The sequence below is a fragment of the Archocentrus centrarchus genome, chromosome 6, assembly GCF_007364275.1.
Source record: "Archocentrus centrarchus isolate MPI-CPG fArcCen1 chromosome 6, fArcCen1, whole genome shotgun sequence".
In the NCBI taxonomy this organism is placed as follows: domain Eukaryota; kingdom Metazoa; phylum Chordata; class Actinopteri; order Cichliformes; family Cichlidae; genus Archocentrus; species Archocentrus centrarchus.
Genome location: NC_044351.1, coordinates 28,510,745 through 28,529,424, shown reverse-complemented (window position 1 = coordinate 28,529,424; position 18,680 = coordinate 28,510,745). Strand labels below are relative to the sequence as shown.

Here is an 18,680-nt window from a genome sequence, read left to right as displayed (position 1 = left end):
TTTTGAGTCAGAAATAAAGTCTTTTTCCTGGACCTCTTCTTGGGCTAAATTGTGCTGATGTGGTCAATAAGAGGAATTATAAAGGTTAGGCAGTAGCTTAAAATTCATTAGCAGAAGAACCCCTTGACCTCATTGCTGTATTGATGCTTGACTGACACTAACACATGTTCTTTGAAAGTGCACTGCAACAAGCTCTGTGACTCTGCAGCTAAGCTCAATGATGTCTTGAGCTAAATACTAATATTAGTACACGAACATCCCTGTGACAGGCTGGCGACCTGTTCAGGGTGTACCCTGCCTCTCGCCCTATGACAGCTGGGATAGGCTCCAGCCCCCCCGCGACCCTGAACAGGATAAGCGGAAGCGAATGGATGGATGGATGGATAGTACACGAACATGATCGCAATACAATATTTGCATTACAGCATCTGCGAATTAGTAAGGTTGAAAGGCCACTGTCACTCAACAAGGTTTGGATCCAATTGTGGCACTAGATCAAAAGATTTCATGGCCAGTGCTATAAGTTTATATATCTGATATCCACTAGTTAACACAGTTTCACGCAAAACCACACAGGTTCTTATCAATCTCATAGTGGTGTTAGAAACACCCAGAGTCTTGTAATATTTCTTTTGGGAGTTTGAGAAGTCCGAAAGGCCTGATTGCTGAGATTTCTTTAGCACTAAAGCTGGTGAAAGAAAAAAAGAAAATGTTTTCTATGGTGGCAGGACTACAACAGCAAAATGTATCTATCTGGGAAATAAAAAAACAGATCAGCAAAGAATGAAGCCCTTACAGGAAAATAGAAGTCCGCTGCACTGATAATCCCAGAGCTCAGGGAATGACCTCACTGAAGAGGCCTTTAATGATGTATTTCATGTCCCATTTTCTTCTCCTTAGCCTGATAAGGATCTACAGATTTCATGAGACATGAAGGTATGAAACAAGAGCTTGATCTGAAGGGGCTCTAGTATTAGGGGTTACTGCAAGGTTTCTCTATGCATGCTGGTTAAATGCTGAGTGTGAGGCTGTAAAGCAGTGAGACCCTTTAAAGCTTCATACAGCTGACACATATCCCACACAGCTGAAAATATCACAGAAGAATAACAAAGAATTTTAGCCAAAAATATAAATTAAAATCAATTTAATCTGAAATACATAATGCCCTACCCTCTGAAATGATTTTTGGCACGAAGATAAAGCAAACAGTGAGTCATTTTAACTCCACTACAAAAAAAAAAAAAAAGCAGTGAAGTTGAGAAAAGAGGTTTCTAGTTTTCAAGTGGGTTAGTCACAGGTATTTGGTGTTAACACACTGTGCTTTTACTTTGAAAATAAACACAAATGAATAACTAAATAAAGACAAACTGATGGAAAAGAATGTTAATTATGATCTTTAAAAAGAATAGCCCCAGTTTAGTGAGTGGGCATTATGCTGGCATCCACATGCACAATGCCAAGCTTTGCAACTAATTTCCCCTTGGTCTGTGGATTTCTGCTGTACTCAGGCCCAGGCCCTGAAAGTGTGCTTGTGCGTGTGTTTGAGTGAATCACATTTGGCTTGCAGCTCTGATTTGTGACCTCATGTCTTTGTTTTCTCTCCTTTACTCCCCCTCATGTCAATGAGCTTATCATTATGAGGGGAAGAGAAAGCGCTGTGTTATTGTCTCTTAAACAAACCCCACCTGAGCAAAAAGAGCGATTTCACAGAGTTGCTTCCACATTTAATGCACACAAGTTAGCGCAGAAAACAAAATTACAGTGATGTTATTAAACTTTCTCAAGCACAAGCAGCACTGGCATGCAGCTAGATTTAATGCACAAGAACATAATTATAGTGGATATGTCATGTATACAAGCTGGATGTCACCCAAATGAACAACAGTCATTTCATTATAGGAGTGGGCATCCCATAATTTTCTCATGCAGTGAGGGTGTGGAGCAACATGTTGGGTAACTCTAAATCCTGCAGTCAGCCTTTCTTTGGTGTCAGTTAACTGGTTACTGTGGTAACTGTGCACTCTTAGATGGTTTCCCTATCAGCAGCTTGTCTCCGGCTGTCTTCACAGAAGCTGTGGCAGCATGTGTCTTCCTACAAAATGAGTGATATCACGTCTGATCTTCCTCTCTAACCTTTAGAAAGACGAACAAGCAGCCTGAGACAGATGTGTACACAGGTTCCAGTGAGGTAATGTGACACCCTGTTATGACAGAAGGAGAGACGAGGAAAAGCAGGTAAGACTAAGTGCTATAGCCTGGAATTAACTTACCCTCCCCTTGCTAGGGAAAATATCTGCCAAACGCAAGAATAAAAATAGAGAGCAGCCACACCCTGAGAACCCAACCACACCGAATAGGACTTTACACGTAATACATATAGGGTAAAAGAAGATTCCCACTCTTCATCTAGCAGGTTGGGCAGAGCTCAACCAGTTCAATGAGCACAGAGATGTGGATTATGAAAATGGCGTGTACATTATTCTTTGCACAGTCCCTCCTGTCCTCCAACTGAGGACTCCTCAGCTTTCCGTCCATCCCTCAAGGGTTGAACCTGCACGACAGCCCAGCTTGAATAACTACTCTGTCAGACTTCTGTAATTTAGCTGGAACTCTTCTCTCTCCAGACCACAATTTCACAACAGCAACGGCCCACTGACAGGTTAATGCACAAGTCTACCACACTACTGTGTCACTCAGGATGGTTACTAGGTTACATGAATGTGTTTGGTGCTGTTGTGATCAGGAAGCCCCATCCAAGAGTCAGACACTTGGCCTGAGTGACACACATCTCAGATGGTATTGATTTAATCTTAATAAAGTGACACTCTAAAGATGACCGTGAATACACTTGGAAACTCCGGGCTTTACATTTGAGGATAATCTACCGATATAAATGAGCTAAAATAACATATGACTTTAAGTTCTTGTACTCGGCTGTCGATGTGTTGTTAAGATCACTTACTGTCTGCTTGGCTGTGTGGCTTTTAAAGTTATGTGATAATAACAGGACCCCCCACCCCCACCGAAATAGGAGTGTAGAGTTTAAGTAGAGACTTTCAATTTAGTTGCACACTTGCTGGCAATTGTGTTCAAGATCAATATCAGTATTTATTCACTTAAAAGTGAATACTGATGGCTTCATCTATCTGACAGTTGATTCCAGTGAGATTGGGAAGAAGAGCCGGGGGGGGGGGGGGACAGCTGCAAAGTTTGTGCTCCTCCCTGCCTGTGCCTGTGCGTGTGTGTTTGTGTGGACATGTCTGAATGTGTATTGGTTCCATTTATAAACTTCTGACCCCATGACCTGTGTTGAGGCATGTAACTCCTCCAGGTTCTCTGTCATTTCATAGATGCCCTTTGCAGTGAGCCTCCTACCATCACCCCCAGCAGCCTGAATGTTCATCTGCACTCACATGATTTGAGTGTACATAATGATGTAACAGACACACAAGAATACATACAGTTATACCTGGGGCATTTTTTTTTTTAACAGCAGGAAGAAAAAAAAAGCAGTGCAATGAAAGTTGCATTCATTTTTTGATTTTTATTGTTTTTGTTATTTTATGTTGTGTCCACTTGGGGGCTGCACACAACATTGACACTGATCTATTATCATGTAACACTGGTATAAAGACAGAGCTCACCATGTCTGAACACGACTCTCATTAGAAGGGAAAACTGTTGACCGCACTGGATTAAACATGGTCTAAAATATACAGAAATATTGGATTTTATTACATCAGAGGATCAATTTTGCACTCTTTGTCTAGTTAGCTGACAGTCACGGCACTTTAGTGTAACTTACAGATATACTTACTGTTTAACTTACTGACACTTGGAAATTTGACGTCCCACCACACTGAAGCTTTTAGGTAACAATAACAAGCAATACAGGGTTAACGGAGAGGAATGAATTGTTTTCCACTCCAGTGTGTGCAGGACTAAATTGTGCTTTGTTTCTATGGCTAATATTGAACTAACAAGTTCACTTTACATGTGTATTTAAATTGAAACTTGATGGCAGAAGCCAGAAGACATGATCATATGGTATCCATTTCTTTCCTGTGCAGTCTAATGATCATTTTCAGTGGAATGATTTTTTTTTTTTTTTTTGTTAAAGGGATCCAACTCAAGGGCTGAACCAGTGTTGTGTCTACACATAACAGACAACTTAGCAAAGATCAAATTTATATTGTATCTTTAGGCACTTTGTTATTTGCAATGCTCTCAGTGGAAGGGTGGCTGTCAAGAAGCGCTTCTTATAGAACGGAAACAGCTACAAAAGGCTGAGGTGTGTCAAATTATACAAGAATTGGTGTGAAAAATCAGTGACAACAGGTCTTATGGAGGGATGAATCCAAATTTGAAACTTTCAGTTCATTGCTGACGGAGGAGATCAGGAGGTAGGTGCAACATGGCTGAGGCTCTGTCATGGTTGATCCCCAAGTGATTTTTGAGCCCCAAAACCACAGGCTGAAATGCCAGTAGTGTTGGGTATCTTGTCAAAATTGATGGAATTATGATTGCAGAAAAATACAGCCAGATTTTGATCCACCGTGCAGCACCATCTGGAAAGCATCTGATTGGCAACGATTTAATTTCTCAGCATGACAATGACCCCAAACATGCTCCCAGTGGAGTAAAAGCATACTTGGATAGAAAAAACGCACAGTGGAACACTATGAGTCATGGATTGGCCTCCCCAGAGCCCAGACCTCAGCATTACTGAAGCAGTGTGAGATCATCTTGACAGAGAGAAGAACAAAAGGCAGCCAGCATCCAAAGAAGAGCTTTGAAATGTCATTCAAGGAGCCTGGAGAACTATTCTTGAAGACTACTTAAAGAAATACAAGTAAGCTGCCTAAGAGAGTTCAGAGTTGTTATAATGGTGGTCACACCATGCACCTATTTCCCATTTTCCAAGCAGAATATGAAGAAATGAAGGTCTCAGTGCTGGAGACCTAGAACATAACAAAGTTTTGTGGTTGCTACATTAATTAAATTGACAGAGGGGGTCACAAACCACAACTCCAGCTGCTGACAGCCTAAAAAGTTTTGGGTATCCAATACCAGACAGTAGAAAGAAATTCAAAATCATTTGGAGCATTTCTCTTTGTCAAAGTGGGCCAATGCATATACAACAAATCAACAGAGTGACATTTTCAAACAGAAAAACAAAGGAAAAATGGTGAAACGAGGGGCTTCGAATGTTAGTATCCAATCAAACTAATGTTACTTTCAGGGCAATGCTACCTAAAATGTTTTCTATTCTGTGGTTGTTTAATGGATAATACTGGATAGACATGGAAATTACGAGAATATTTGTAGAGCACTGTTTAGTTAAAGCCTGCCCACATCACTGTATCATTACTGTGTTCCCTGCCTACAGTGATCGCATTGATACTTTGCTCTGTCACAACAGCAAATCTCATTAATGTTGCTCCATAACCAAATTAACATGCACTAAAGGAAGAAAATACTATGCAGGTTATTTCTGCAGTCAACTCTGGTCCACTAAAGAAAAAAGCAGGCTGGACAAGACAAAACCACACCCCTGCAGTGTCCATCTGCTAACCAAGACAAAGCCATTAGAGAAATAATGGCTTAAAGGGATTACCTGCTGATTATTGTCCAGACAGCATGTAAACAAAACACAAATTCTGATGCTCCTCTAAACGAGGTAAAAGGACCGTGTGCTTTAAGTGCAAAGAAACACATAACCAACCCAAACTAGTTATGGCACCACATTTTGGCCCTTTTCACGCCTTCAGCATCTTTAGCCTTTGCTCCAGCTTTATGGTTCTTATCAATGTGAAGTGTGAGCTCAAAGGTGGGATAAAGATTATTTTTGTGATCTCATTCTCTTCTTCCACACATACACACTACACACTGTAATAGTCGCCTGGCTGGCGCTGCTGGAGTTGCTGCTGCTGATGCAGATTGTCCTGCAAACATCCAGAGGATGTGGTTTGCAGGACAGCAGTGCAGAGAGATCCAGTGTCTGCTAATAGGGATTAATGCTGTCAGAGGATCAGCTGTGGCATACCGGATAGCTTTATAAAGTTTAACAAAATCCCACAGCCACTGAACTACATGCACTGCTTTTGCAAGGAATTACACACACCTTGTTAACAAGAGATTTTTGAGCCACAATTAGTTAAGAATTTATAAAATTATCTTTTTTCCCCACTGGTTTTTCAAAATAAAAAAATCTTTGAACAGCACCAGTCCTCTTGAGACTCCAAAAACTTTCATGATTGCTGGAAATGATACTCTCTGACCTTCAATAAATACTGCATTCTTATTTATTTTGAAAGGTAAACAGAGCATCTGTTTCCCTGTCTGTTATAAAAGACAATGTTTGTGTTTTATGTGTCAACTTCTTGGGCTAAGGACACAACAGTTAGATCTGTGGAAGACACCCAGCAGCAGCTGACAGGCAGAATCGGTGCCTGAAATCAGCTGCCAAGCAAACGGACACCCTCTTATGAATGACAGCCATTCACCTCTCCCTAGAACATCATATGAGTGCTGCCTCCTACTCAGCAAAGCAGCAGCACACAATGTCACACTGTGTCTTCTGATACAGTAGAGCCTGGTGGAGAGCGGGTGAGGGAGAAACAGATAACCTGCACTGTGACCTTGAGGACAGGGATCGCCCACTGGCAACCAGAAGTGATGTCAGCAAGAGTTACCTGACCTGACACAAGGCAGTGTAATGGTGCATCTAACGCATGCAGACATTTTTGCTTCTAAACTTAGATAAAATGTGTGTCATGCAGCAGTAAGTGGGGCAGCACTAGCTACTGGCCAAAAAAAAAAAAAAAAAAAAACACCCGTCATTTTCTTCCTGTACCCTTCTCTAACCTTCACTTCTCACTATTTCCCAAATCCGCTGGGTCATCTGTTATGAAAACAGGCTCTGCTGGAGGTCCATGCCTGTCCTCTGTTGCATCAGGTGACTCTGCTTATGTCATACACGTGTGCAGAAAATGTAAAATTCCCCTTATCACTATTGTTTCTGCATCTCTGGCTCAAAATTTGCCCTGACATCCTCACCTCACTGTCTTGCAGAGAAATGAGAAAATGATCCAATTACAGGGCAAAGATAACCTGCACTGGCTGGTGGAGGGAGCGAGATGAAAGGGTGCAGGTCAGGGAAATGTAGGTTTTACAAAACAGAATAAAGTTGCAAGCACTGCTGGTCATAAAACATGATAGAAACATCAGGGGAAACAACAACTTATGGTATTTGAGACAAATAAAGGCACTCAATTTCATGTAAAATTCATACACGCAGCTGATGCTTAAAGTGAAAACAGCAGCATCCCTCTGTGACATCAGTGCCAGCTGGCCCTTAGCTGGGTACTGCAGACGATCCCTGCAGTGTTTCCATCAGTCAACCAATCCTGCTGCCATTGAGTCATACTGTAGGCAGCGGCAACCCTGATGGTATGTAACTGCACAGCGTGCAGAGAACTGCATAAGAAAAAGAAGAAGCCATGCTTGCAAACAAGGAGGGCGAGGACCACATCCTCCCACAGCAGGTCCAGTTCAACAAAGCTAACAGCTGTAAGGGCCCATCATAGGCTGTGTCAACAATACTTGCTTCATTCACAATGTCATTTTCTTACACACACATATGCATACACCACACAAATGTCTGCAACTTAGACCCTATCCAGGAGAACCCAAACATCTACAATACAAAAACAAACGATGTGGAACGACACCCTGTCTTGTGGTACTTTGGTTGAGAAACCCGTCTTGTTGCATCAGTACATTCCTGAAATGCGACTCTTATTACAGTCAAAGAATACACATACGCAGCTATAGGCACACTAAATGGCAAGCAGACAGCAAGCAATACTCACGAGGGCTTTAAAGATCAGTGAAAAAGAAAGAAATCCTCGTCTCTCATCAGTAAACTGACTCCTTTCACAATTCTCCTCCTCCCTGCTTTTTGTCATTCACCAGCAAACTGAAAGCAAGAGCGGCTGAAGGCAGAGAGGGAGATCTGCAGTGCTGAAACTCTGTCAGTGTGCTAATGCCTGGATCTGCCTGCTTCTGTTTCTCTCCTCCCTCCCCTCCCTACATCCCTCACAGTTTTCTCCAAGGTCAGTAGGCAGAACATCTATTTGACTCCTCCCTTACAGGCTGGACGCACGGGCAGTAATTACCATCATGATCCAGATTAACTCCTGGGTGTGCTCTTGTTGTGTGGGTCCAGGCTGCACTCAGCTTTCTGAGCTGGGACAGGACAACACACAAACAGGATTACTGTAGGGAAGGTGGGGAGAGGTGGTGGTGTTGCGGGGTGGTTAGATGCTGCAAGAGGCAGCAAGCTGGGACACTTGAGCTCTGCAGCAAACAAGAGATGGATATGAGAAGAAGGAAAGCGGACAGAGTCAGAGACATAAACAAAACTATCGGCATTATGAAATTAAAGAGACTTTTGTTTTTATAAAGTGAAAATGAATGAGCACCTGTGTATAGACAAAGTTTCATAGAAGAGATTGAAAACAAAAAACACAACTGAAACACAAGAAGTGATCAGCTGTAAAAAAAACAAACAAAAAAACTATAAATAACTCATCAAATAAATTGTCAGAATTTGCTTCTAAAAATTAGGACCAGATTTATTTGCTGCTGTTTCAGAGCCATAAAAGTAACCAAATAAGGGCATGGACTGTGAATATTGACTACTCAAGAGTGTGTTGTCTAATACTTGCCGAGTTGTGCAGTCAACCCCCTGTAGAGTGAGTTCAGGAGATTTGCTGTGCATTTAGATGCATCACTCACTGGCTTTAGATCCCGCGATGGGGATAAGGCACAATCCACGAGCAGCAAGTGCTCCTTTGAAGAGAAACGTAAACGTATAACAGACACCAGTGATCAATCACTGTGATTGATCACTGCTGCATTGATTTCTTAATTCGTTAATTAAATTAGGGAGTATTTATATGCTCATATTTTCCAGATATTGCTGGTTAGAAAAATGCATCTCACCCAAAGCCAGGCGGAAGCATCACAGATCGAAACAGACTCTGCTGTACGACAAACATTTGTTTCACGCTGACAATTCCTTAAAAAGAACAACGGACTGACCTCCTTTCACAGACGCCTAGAATCATCCGTGGGAGCTGGTTACATCATTTGCAGCAAGGGAGCCGTCTTTGTTGTGAGCATAGTTAGTTTTCCTGCAATGTACTGACACCCTGTGGTTTTCCTCTGTAACTACAGCATCGGATGAATGACGAATGACGTCAGACGTTATGATCGTTGAAATGAAACCAAACCAAAATAAAATCTGGTGTAATTTCCACTCTCGTGATGCACATAAAATTCAAAGACAGATCAAGTGAGAGCTTCTTTTGTATTTCACAAATTTTTGAAACGGCATGCTCAAAAACAAGCCAAAGAAATACAACAATTAAACATGCAACAAGAATCAAACGGAAAGTTGGGCCAGCCAACGGATCATTTTTACATAGAATAACACGTAGAAAAGGATCGATAAGAAACAATAACAAAAAGAAACTGATGAACACATGGATGTAGTTACAGTGCGGAACCAGCAGATGGAGGCATACAGTGTGAAATTGATAAACCATGAACATGATGTAATGGCCACGACAAACTACAGTGCCACTGTCACCTGATGTTCAATTCATTTACAGTTCATCTGCCATTGGATCCACTGATTAACAGCCATGTTGGAATAATGATGTTTTTGTTTCTTTTGTTATAATTTTGGTCATAATAATTGGCACTAATAGAAGACTGACAGTCTGTTATAGTGCTTAATCAATTCAGGTGAGTCCAAAAGGCACATCACATGAGAAACAAAACGTGGCGAAACATGAGAAGTACACCGAGGTCACATGAGTAAATTCAGCTGGAAGTCAAGGCTTGTGCAGGGACCATTTCTAATCTGCCATATAATCCTGGCAGAAACTGCAAAAACACACCCTCAAGTCCTGCTATAAAAAATCCAAGATTTCCTCTTTTATTTCATTTAAATAAATTATAACTTTAGGCCCCCAAAGTATCACATGTCCTGTGGAACAAAAACCTAGAATGACTCCTAACCAGTACAATGACTAAGAGATGGGTGAACATAATTAAATGATGAAAGGTAAATCCAAAGTTATTTAAAAAGCATATAAAAAGGAGTGGTTGAAGTAAACCATTAATGAAATACAGTACATGTCTTTCCTTCCTGTGCTAACAAAAAGGCAAGTCAAACTTTAAATACTGCATGAAACAGACACAGTTGTCCATATGTATTCAATACAGAGATGAGTTCAAACATAATACTGGTGTCTGTGACCTTCCCTAATTTACACTTCTTCCATGTGACCTTCAAAAGTATCCGTCTACCGATTTGTCCGCAAGGAATCTCTTTTTGAAAAACCTGAGCTGTACCAAGTAGTCTCCATACAGTGCATCAAATAACAACATAATGAATACATACATTAATAATTGACCATAACAGTCAAATACGTCACCTTTTATTATTTGTAATACATCTGTGCCTGCATCTTTAAAACCTGCCCATAAAACTGTTTGATCTCTTCTTCTCGCATTTGTTTAGCCATCAAGTAGCTTCTCAACACAAATAAAAAAAACAGCACTTTAGCATGAAAAACTGTGTATTGTAAGCCAAGAGGCTGAACAATATCAACTGAGACTAACACTGTTCTACTGCAATACGTAAGGAAAGAATAGGTAGTATTAGTGAGTGTTATTACTGTGTAAGGATGCCCCTTTGTGCCTGCTGTCTGAACTGGATTGCTGGCTGTGAACTATGACCTTACTGTAGGCTCTAACAGTAGGTATGGTCATGTGAACTATATCACAGTGTCAAGGCATAGCATGGCTCATCATGGCAGAAAACAGGAAGCACCTGATGGCGAAAAGAAAGTTAAGGGCCTGCATCAAAAATAAGAAAGGTTACGTAATGTAAAAAGACATTATGACTTGAGTCTGACGCACTGGTTCTGTTAGTGAAGGTGATTTAAACCATGACACAGAGTACTGAGTTTGAGGAAATGCAGCAAAATCTCAAAGAAGTCCAACATGTGGATCCGCAGTAGGTGACATTAGCCTTCCCCGATCCACGGTAAAGAGCAGGAAAGAAACACGTGCATGTTGAGTTCACACGTCTGTTTCATGTCATCTCTGGTCTGGTATACACTACTGCACAGCTGACCTAAGGCTTTATCAGCCATCCTGTTATTCAGTTTCTCAGGGCAGCCTCTTCAGGAACAAACTTCTCTACTTTAGCAGGACTATCTCTCTGCTGTACAGCTTCAGGGACTTCCATGGGAAGCATTGTCAGATTAGGCGAAGCAAGCAGGCAGGGTCAGTGACACGACTGGTTAGAGCTGGAGACTGGAAGCCAGGACTTCAGCTGTGGTAGCTGGGCACAGCTGCTTGTTTCTGTGAGAGCCGTAACAGCTCCTCCCTGATGGCCTTGATCAGGGAGGCAGAGGAATGAGTGGGAGGAGAGGTATCCAGGGGTGGGGGGGCTGTCAGATAACCCACTCCGTCTAAGTGGGTCAGGGGTGCTGTGGGCTCCCTGATAGCACTCCGGTGAATCTGGAAGATAGAGGAGGACGAATATTCAGGGGGTCCATAAATAGAAAGCAGGGAAAGAAGGGCAACCAGAACAACAGGGACAGGTGATAAAAAAAAAAAAAGATGAAAATAGATAAGATAAAAAAATATCAAGTGGAGAAAACAGAAAGAACACTAGAAAATCAGAAGAGTATGAGATGTTAAATTGTAGGTAGTTGTAGGTGCTGCTCAATCAGATTAATTTGTTACGATCAAATTATTTTAGGTTTATGTATTTTTATTCAAAAGGAAAAATAAAATAATCTTTTAAAAGAGGAAAAAAAATCCCAATGGTTAAATGAAATGAAAGTTCAGGATTTTATTTCATTTCAGGTTTGAATAAAATTAAATGACTTTGTTATTAACAAAATGAAATCTGCAATCTACTCACTGCTTCTTTTTCAGCCTCTGCTCTGGAGAAATTATCATCATGAAAATGGTTCCAGCCTAAGCCTCCATTCTGGCCTGGAGCAGCCCTCCCTCCTGCTGGGTAACCATTCATCCGACTGGACAAACCCACTTGTGCAAGATGATGGAGCTGGGCACCTAAAAAAACAAAAACACCCACAGCCACACATTATATTCACTTAGATTCATTTCCTGAAGATGTTAACCTTAATCATACCTACTTCTTACCTAACCTTAACCCTTACTGTATCCTTAAAACCATGGGACTTTTTTGTCACTATGTAAACAGATTCAGGTCCCCACAACACTGAAGTTGTAACAGCATTGTTAGTGTAATGTTGACAAAAATGAAAACATTCACATATCGTCAAAGTAAATAAATTAAGGACGCTCTTTATGCCTCTGCATGCGTATCTACTCTTTCGTTTCCTCAACAACTGTTCATGGAAATCTGCTTCACGCCTGCTGGGTGTATTGTTGTGGACTCAGTGCAGTGCACCATTGCTTTTAAGCTCTCTCAGCCTGTAAACAGAGATGACATGCAACTGTCTTTAACATCAGTGTCTCAAAATGTGGCAACTGCATACAAACTTACACCGATTCTGAGTGAAGTTGCAAAGTTATTGTCAGCTGTCTGTCTAACTTTTGTCAGACTATCCCAGCTCGCTTACTGCGAGAGTCAAGGTACACCCTGGAACAGTTGCCAGTCTATCACAGATGTTCACGAATCATTGCAGCTAAATATCGACAACCTGAATCAGCTGTACTGTATATTGTGCTGACACGCCCCAATCCTGCTGCAGCGAATGGCTTTAATCACACATTCATGCTGCAGTTCAGAAAAAGCAAATATGTAGCCACAGCTAGTCCACTTAAGTTATTTATGTCAGTGTTTCACATTTGCAGCAGTTTATTGTTAAATGAAACCAGAAATAAGTAGCTCTCAAAAAATTAGCAGCAATGGGTAATTTGGGTTAGCTGTAACTGACAGTGGGCGTATATTTACAAGCAGTCAGTAAACAGTTTGTTGACACGTCTGAGGTTCTTTTCACCGAGTGGGAGATACAGTAGTGTTTACTCTAAATGATTTGAATAAGGCATAAAGGGCACAGCTGCAACCCACATCCAGAAGTGATCTAAATTAAAGTGCGCCCCAAAATAAACACTGAGATAAAGACAATATGTATGCTTGTTTATCTTTAAGCATTATTAAGATGTGGATTTCTTTTTCATAGCTAAAAATCTGCAAAAAAAAAAAAAGTTGAAAGTGAGATGCAGAGATTAATGGACACCGTGGGCTTTGTTTGTGTGCAAGGGTCTGAACATAAAGTATTATGTAATTCATGACCCTTAATGTGTTTGTGCATTTGTGTGATGCTATTCAACTTCCTTTTGTACCTGTGGTTCCCCCTACTGGACGAGGTCGGGCACATGAGGGCAGCTCATCAGTGTAGAGGCCCCTGCTGGAGTACAGGCTGTCTGGCTGGAGCTGCTCGCTGTGCCCTGCTGTTTCTCCTGGTGGCAGGTAGCTTGAGCCAAGGCCCTGCCTGAAACACAGAGGAAAAATCATCATGTTTTAAGAGAAATATAGGAACGCACCAATAGAGGAATTCTGGCTAATGGCCGGCAACGATTTATTTATTTATGTACAGTAATGGGTGAGTCTGTCCAGATGTTTGGCTGATACTGTATTTGTTCTGCTCTTCATCACACTATCTTTGAACATCTCTAAAAAAGCAATTACAAACTAATGCATTGTACATGGAGACATGCTGCACATATTGTGTATTTCTGTGGATTTTAGCATGAACTACATTCTATTTCAATAATTTTACAGTCCCACATATATAGTACAATATATACTCTAATAGTACAACTTGTAAGTACAATTAAATAGTGGAAACAGAAATGGTTGACAGCTGAGGTCGATACTTCAGCCTCTGCAATGTGTCTGTGTATGCCGTCTTTTCAGTCGCTGCTCATACCTGATACATTAAAACAATACAATAAAGATGACACTTTTTTTGTTATTCATGAGGCCCAACTCTGTGGATGCATCTAAATTATGAAAAGGTAATACTCTTGGGGTATGAAGTACATGTAAAAAGCATACGATTTATCACTTTATACTTGACTCAATTTTCTTCAGGTGCTTTACTGACCTTGGTGCCATGCCTTGTACTGCAGTGGAGGGCATGCCCATCTCAGTGAATCTCTGGGGAAGACAAAAAGAGACGCATAGTGCTCACATGACAATGATCAAGTAACAGGTATATTCAAAACCTACACTGAACTGGTTTTATGCAGCATCAGGATATAGTGACTACAAACACAGAAAAAAATGCAAAAAGGATTTGCAGCTGATGTTGCTATTTTTATGAATACACAGCCCTACTGTCTGTACTGCTATATAGTGTAAATTTGGGTTGTGGGGCTTACTTTATATAGTGAACATTGTTATTTTTTTAACCAAGCAAAGTTTTGTTGGATATCCCCTTGTTTCCAGAATAAAACACTCAGCCTACAATATCAATACCCAGAAATGGCTTTTTATGGCTCCACTGCACACTGCTATGTCTCTTTCTCTCATCTGGGGTGAGCACCAGTGTTGGATATAGGACAGATTAGTTTTATTAATGCATTTCAAGCTGTAAAATGCATGAAGCTTTAGGATTAAATCTTTAAGGTTTCAGTTCATATGACTAGATAAATAAATAATGTGACACATTTAGAGTTTGGACCATAACATCACCACATGATACAATGCTTCTATTTTATTTTATTTTTTTAACTGACAACGCATGGTTGTACTTGTAAAGTACTGATGAGGTTTTCTTCTATTCATGTGACACTCACTGGCACTAACAACCTGTATTTAATTTCAGCTAAGCTCTCTACCCTTCAATATGAATTTCAAAGCGAGGGATAATTGTACATAAACAGTATTATGCAGTCGTTGCTAAGTGTTAACAATGGAGGCTGGCACTGCATAAACTGCCCTTGCTTTTTAGAGCCTTTCAAGCAGTTTCTTTGAAAGTAGCCTACACTAACAGGAATTAATAAAGATTAGGTGGGCGATGGCTGTATCACTGGGTCTTAGGAGCTGTGCATAGCCGATGGGGGTTAAGGTTGCAGCTCCATGGGGGTAACAGATGGAGAAATACTTAAGTGACTAGTTTGCTAAGAAGACATGATTAGACTCAAAGCAATAGGCTTCATGGTGAGAGCCACAGCAAAAAAACCTTAGGAAAGTGGGGTGATACTGAATAGAAAGCTGTCTCCTACTGTTTGGGCAACTATCAATTTAAATATGTATTTCTATTTCTCAGTTCCCAAATCAGTGGAGTTAAGAGGGGCCTGCAAAGGATGCGATGGCATGAACTTGTCTTGTTCAATGTAACATAACTGAATGATTTATAGTTGACTGAATGGTCAATGCTCTGTCAAGAGTGTCTATAGCTAGACAGCAACTTACATTGGGGAAAACTTGGTAGGAAAGACCCCAAGGTCTTGGCCCACGGCCTGGTGGGCTGGAGTTAGGGGGGTTGCTGTTGACCCCTGGGAGGGTGATCCCTGCTGTACTGCCCTGAGAGGTGGGTGACACAAGAGCAAAGGCATCATCCAACAGGGAGTGCATCTGCTGCCGCGCCTCCTCAATCGAGGGTTGGGGAGGCATATACGGCGGTGGGGGAGGGGCATGGCCTGGAGGAGAGGAAGTGGGGGCTGGGAAGACATCATCTGTGGGGGAGGGACTCCTGTGAGGGGATCCTGGGCCTTGGTCAGGGTCCGACTGGAAAACATATACATGGCATAGAACTCAGAAAGGTTATACAGTACGTAAAAGGTTTTCTAAATGCTTCTGAGTTACTCACCACATAGGCCACATTGTTGACCCCAGGGCACTTCCTGTAAGCAGCATCACTGTCTTCAGTAATGAGATGGTCTTTGTCTGCTTCCATCATCCCTCCATTCATCTGGTCCTTCATCCTCTGTTTTGGCGAGCGCTTCCCTCGACCACTGAGAAACACATGGAGAAATGGAGAAAAATATTATCAGGTCTGCACACCCATACACAGAAATCCAAGCTCTCCACCTAAAACCACCCACTGAGACAAAATATTAGCCCTAACCTTTTCTTGGGTTCCATGAAGACAGAGGGCATTTGAGCATCTGGGTCCAGAATCTTATCAATTTGCATCTGTTCTTTCTGATAGATGCGATCCTGATCCTTTGCATCTCCAAACCCAGTGATCATGTCATCCATAGCAGGGAAGTCATAGTGGCCCTTCCTCTTCGCACGTAGACGAATCTTGTTACGATGATGCTCAATCTCTGACTTGTGCCTCAATGCTACCTGAATCTGAGGAAGAAATCAGGATCATTAGAATATATTTACTTTAGACCAAAAAAAAAAAAAGTAAACCTTTGGATTATATAAAGAATAAGAAAGAGAAGCAAACCTCTTTGGTCATTTGGCTTGTGTCAGACAATTTGCCATTGATGGGTGGGCTGTGTAGTGGTGGGACAGGCATGGGTTGCATGGCAATTAGCTGGACTTTATTAGGGAGCCTCTTGCTTGCATCGGTGGCACGAGACAGCCGATCAACATGTTCAAATATGGAGGCTGAGGACAGCTGCTCATTTGTATCGCTCATAGGAGGAGGAGGACCTGTGGAATAAAACATGAAACCAGGAAAACAAAGGTCATAACTCATAAAATGTGAGCAATGAGCTCACACTATATGCTAATGCTGAGTTAAGCTAGGGGACAGGGGTTTTAACCAGACAGCTACTGCCTAACAATGGCGAACAAACATCAGGTTACCACCTGACTATATTTGAAATATTGCTTGTAACAAAAGTGTGAAGTAAATTTCTGGCGGTTACGTGAAGCAAACATTGATTTCTATTTCCGAAAGCTGAGCAGCATTTCAAACAATGGCTTTTGCCTTTGTTTGGGAAGTTATTGTTTCCATACTGTGTGACTGACAGCTCAGGACACAGTGATGGATGGTGAGAACAAGCTGAGCGCAAAACTACCACAGAAAGTAACAGACAACACACAGACACGGCTGCTGGAAGGTCAAGCCTGAGGTCTATAGAGACACAGACAGAAAGTGGCAAGCTCTTACCAATTCTATTCTTGCCTGCAAATCACAATAGAAAGGAAAGAGAGTCTTACAGGGGTGAAAGAGATCAAGTAAAACAAAAATAAAAGTGCTTTCTGCACATTGACAATTATATATTTAGAAAAAAAAAAACATGTAAAGTGAGGTCTGGCTGACATAGCTGCACAAAGGAAAAGAAACAACCGGGAGAGCTAAAGAGAAAAGAAAAGGAAAGTTTCCACAGCTGATAAATACCTTTCTTCAGATCTTTCATTCATTAGTTAGAAAAAAAAAAGAAAGGAAGGAGATAATTTTGATGAGACGAAAACACAATCAGCAAGAAAGAGACAGCAGATTATGTAAGTTTCATATGCAAGTCTTCTCATCCACCAGAAATCCAGCGCCCCATTTTAAGCTGTGGCTACTGTTTGGTTGTGTTTTTATTTGCAACCTAAACAAGCAGATTTTAACAACAACTTGATGTTTTCATAATGAATCTCATATTTTCTTGCAGTTCTTCTGTAAAGCCTGTGACCGGGCGGACTGTAAGAGGCTAAAAGCACTGGGTAGAGTATATAAAGTTACAGGCAGAGACTTATCAATAACAAAACAGAGACTATTCCTCTGTGTGTGAGTCAGGCTGTAGTCTCTGTGCCCGACTGCCTCGAGGTCCAGCACGTAATCTCTGACTGGTACTGCAGGCTCGAATCTATCAAAAAGCTGTCAGATAAAAAAAACTTGAGAATTTTTTTCTCTTTCCTAAACTCCTCTCTCTGGTCTTATTTTGACCAATGAATGGAATTCCTACCAGCTGTTTCTTATACCTCTCTGTTTTACGTCACTGCCTGGGTCCATGGTTCACTTCTCTTCAGTCTTTCTCTGTTTGCTTTTTCCTCCCTTCTCAATCTTAATCTGGCCTTCTTGTCAATCAGTGCCAAGTGTGGTTGCTCTCTCTTTATCTATTCATGTCAGCCAAGTCCCTTCATTTCCCTCCTTCCCCTCCCCCTCATATTTGCTCTGTCTGCAGGAGTGATTTTGAGCGTTGCCAGGGCCACTTACCATTTAAAACATTAATGGGGACCTTACGGGGCTGCTTGCTGTCGCTGGGCGTGGCCTGGGCTCTTAGGTTCTCCTCGGTTGATTCCCGCTCACTGGAATGCTCGCTTAACACAGAGTCACCGTCTGATGAGGAGATCCTACCCAGGAAAGACACACAAACACAGACCCTTACATGAATAATTGAAGCCCGAGAACGCACAAACATGCTGCAATGTCATGCATAATCAAAAACAGTGCACTTCCAGAAAGGTAAAAGCTGGGAGGAGACTTCTAAGAAATGATAATGTGCGTTATAACTTGTTGAGATAAAAGCCTAGAAGAATTTCTACTGCCAGAATTATTACATTCATTAAATAATTTGTCTTGGGTGGCTACCAAGCTAGGAGAAACAACCAGTGCCAACCCCCAAATAAAAGTGACTGGTGTAATGGAACATATTTGTAGCAGGAGTTAATAGATATATTTAATATAGCTGCTGTACTT

The 18,680-nt window shown here is 41.4% G+C and overlaps 2 protein-coding genes across 4 annotated transcripts in view; both read right to left on the bottom strand.

The window, feature by feature from the left end:
- LOC115782303 (protein-methionine sulfoxide oxidase mical3a-like) overlaps positions 1–9,201 on the bottom strand; it is a 79,634-nt gene extending 70,433 nt beyond the window's left edge. The window contains 2 exon segments of the mRNA XM_030732411.1: positions 7,875–8,361; positions 9,109–9,201. The gene's annotated coding sequence lies outside the window, so the exon portion shown is untranslated.
- Positions 9,202–9,362: 161 nt separating this feature from the next.
- LOC115781857 (UPF0606 protein KIAA1549) overlaps positions 9,363–18,680 on the bottom strand; it is a 39,978-nt gene continuing 30,660 nt past the window's right edge. For 2 of the 3 annotated variants that reach the window (XM_030731754.1, XM_030731752.1), the window contains 10 exons: positions 18,198–18,334; positions 17,163–17,177; positions 16,491–16,699; positions 16,161–16,390; positions 15,903–16,047; positions 15,506–15,820; positions 14,193–14,245; positions 13,429–13,577; positions 12,014–12,168; positions 9,363–11,604 (listed from right to left, as the gene is read on the bottom strand). In XM_030731754.1, coding sequence (XP_030587614.1) covers positions 11,413–11,604; positions 12,014–12,168; positions 13,429–13,577; positions 14,193–14,245; positions 15,506–15,820; positions 15,903–16,047; positions 16,161–16,390; positions 16,491–16,699; positions 17,163–17,177; positions 18,198–18,334 — 1,600 coding nt within the window. In that variant the 3' untranslated portion in view covers positions 9,363–11,412. The remainder of the gene's footprint in view (positions 11,605–12,013; positions 12,169–13,428; positions 13,578–14,192; positions 14,246–15,505; positions 15,821–15,902; positions 16,048–16,160; positions 16,391–16,490; positions 16,700–17,162; positions 17,178–18,197; positions 18,335–18,680) is intronic. The other variant, XM_030731753.1, reaches the window with a different exon arrangement.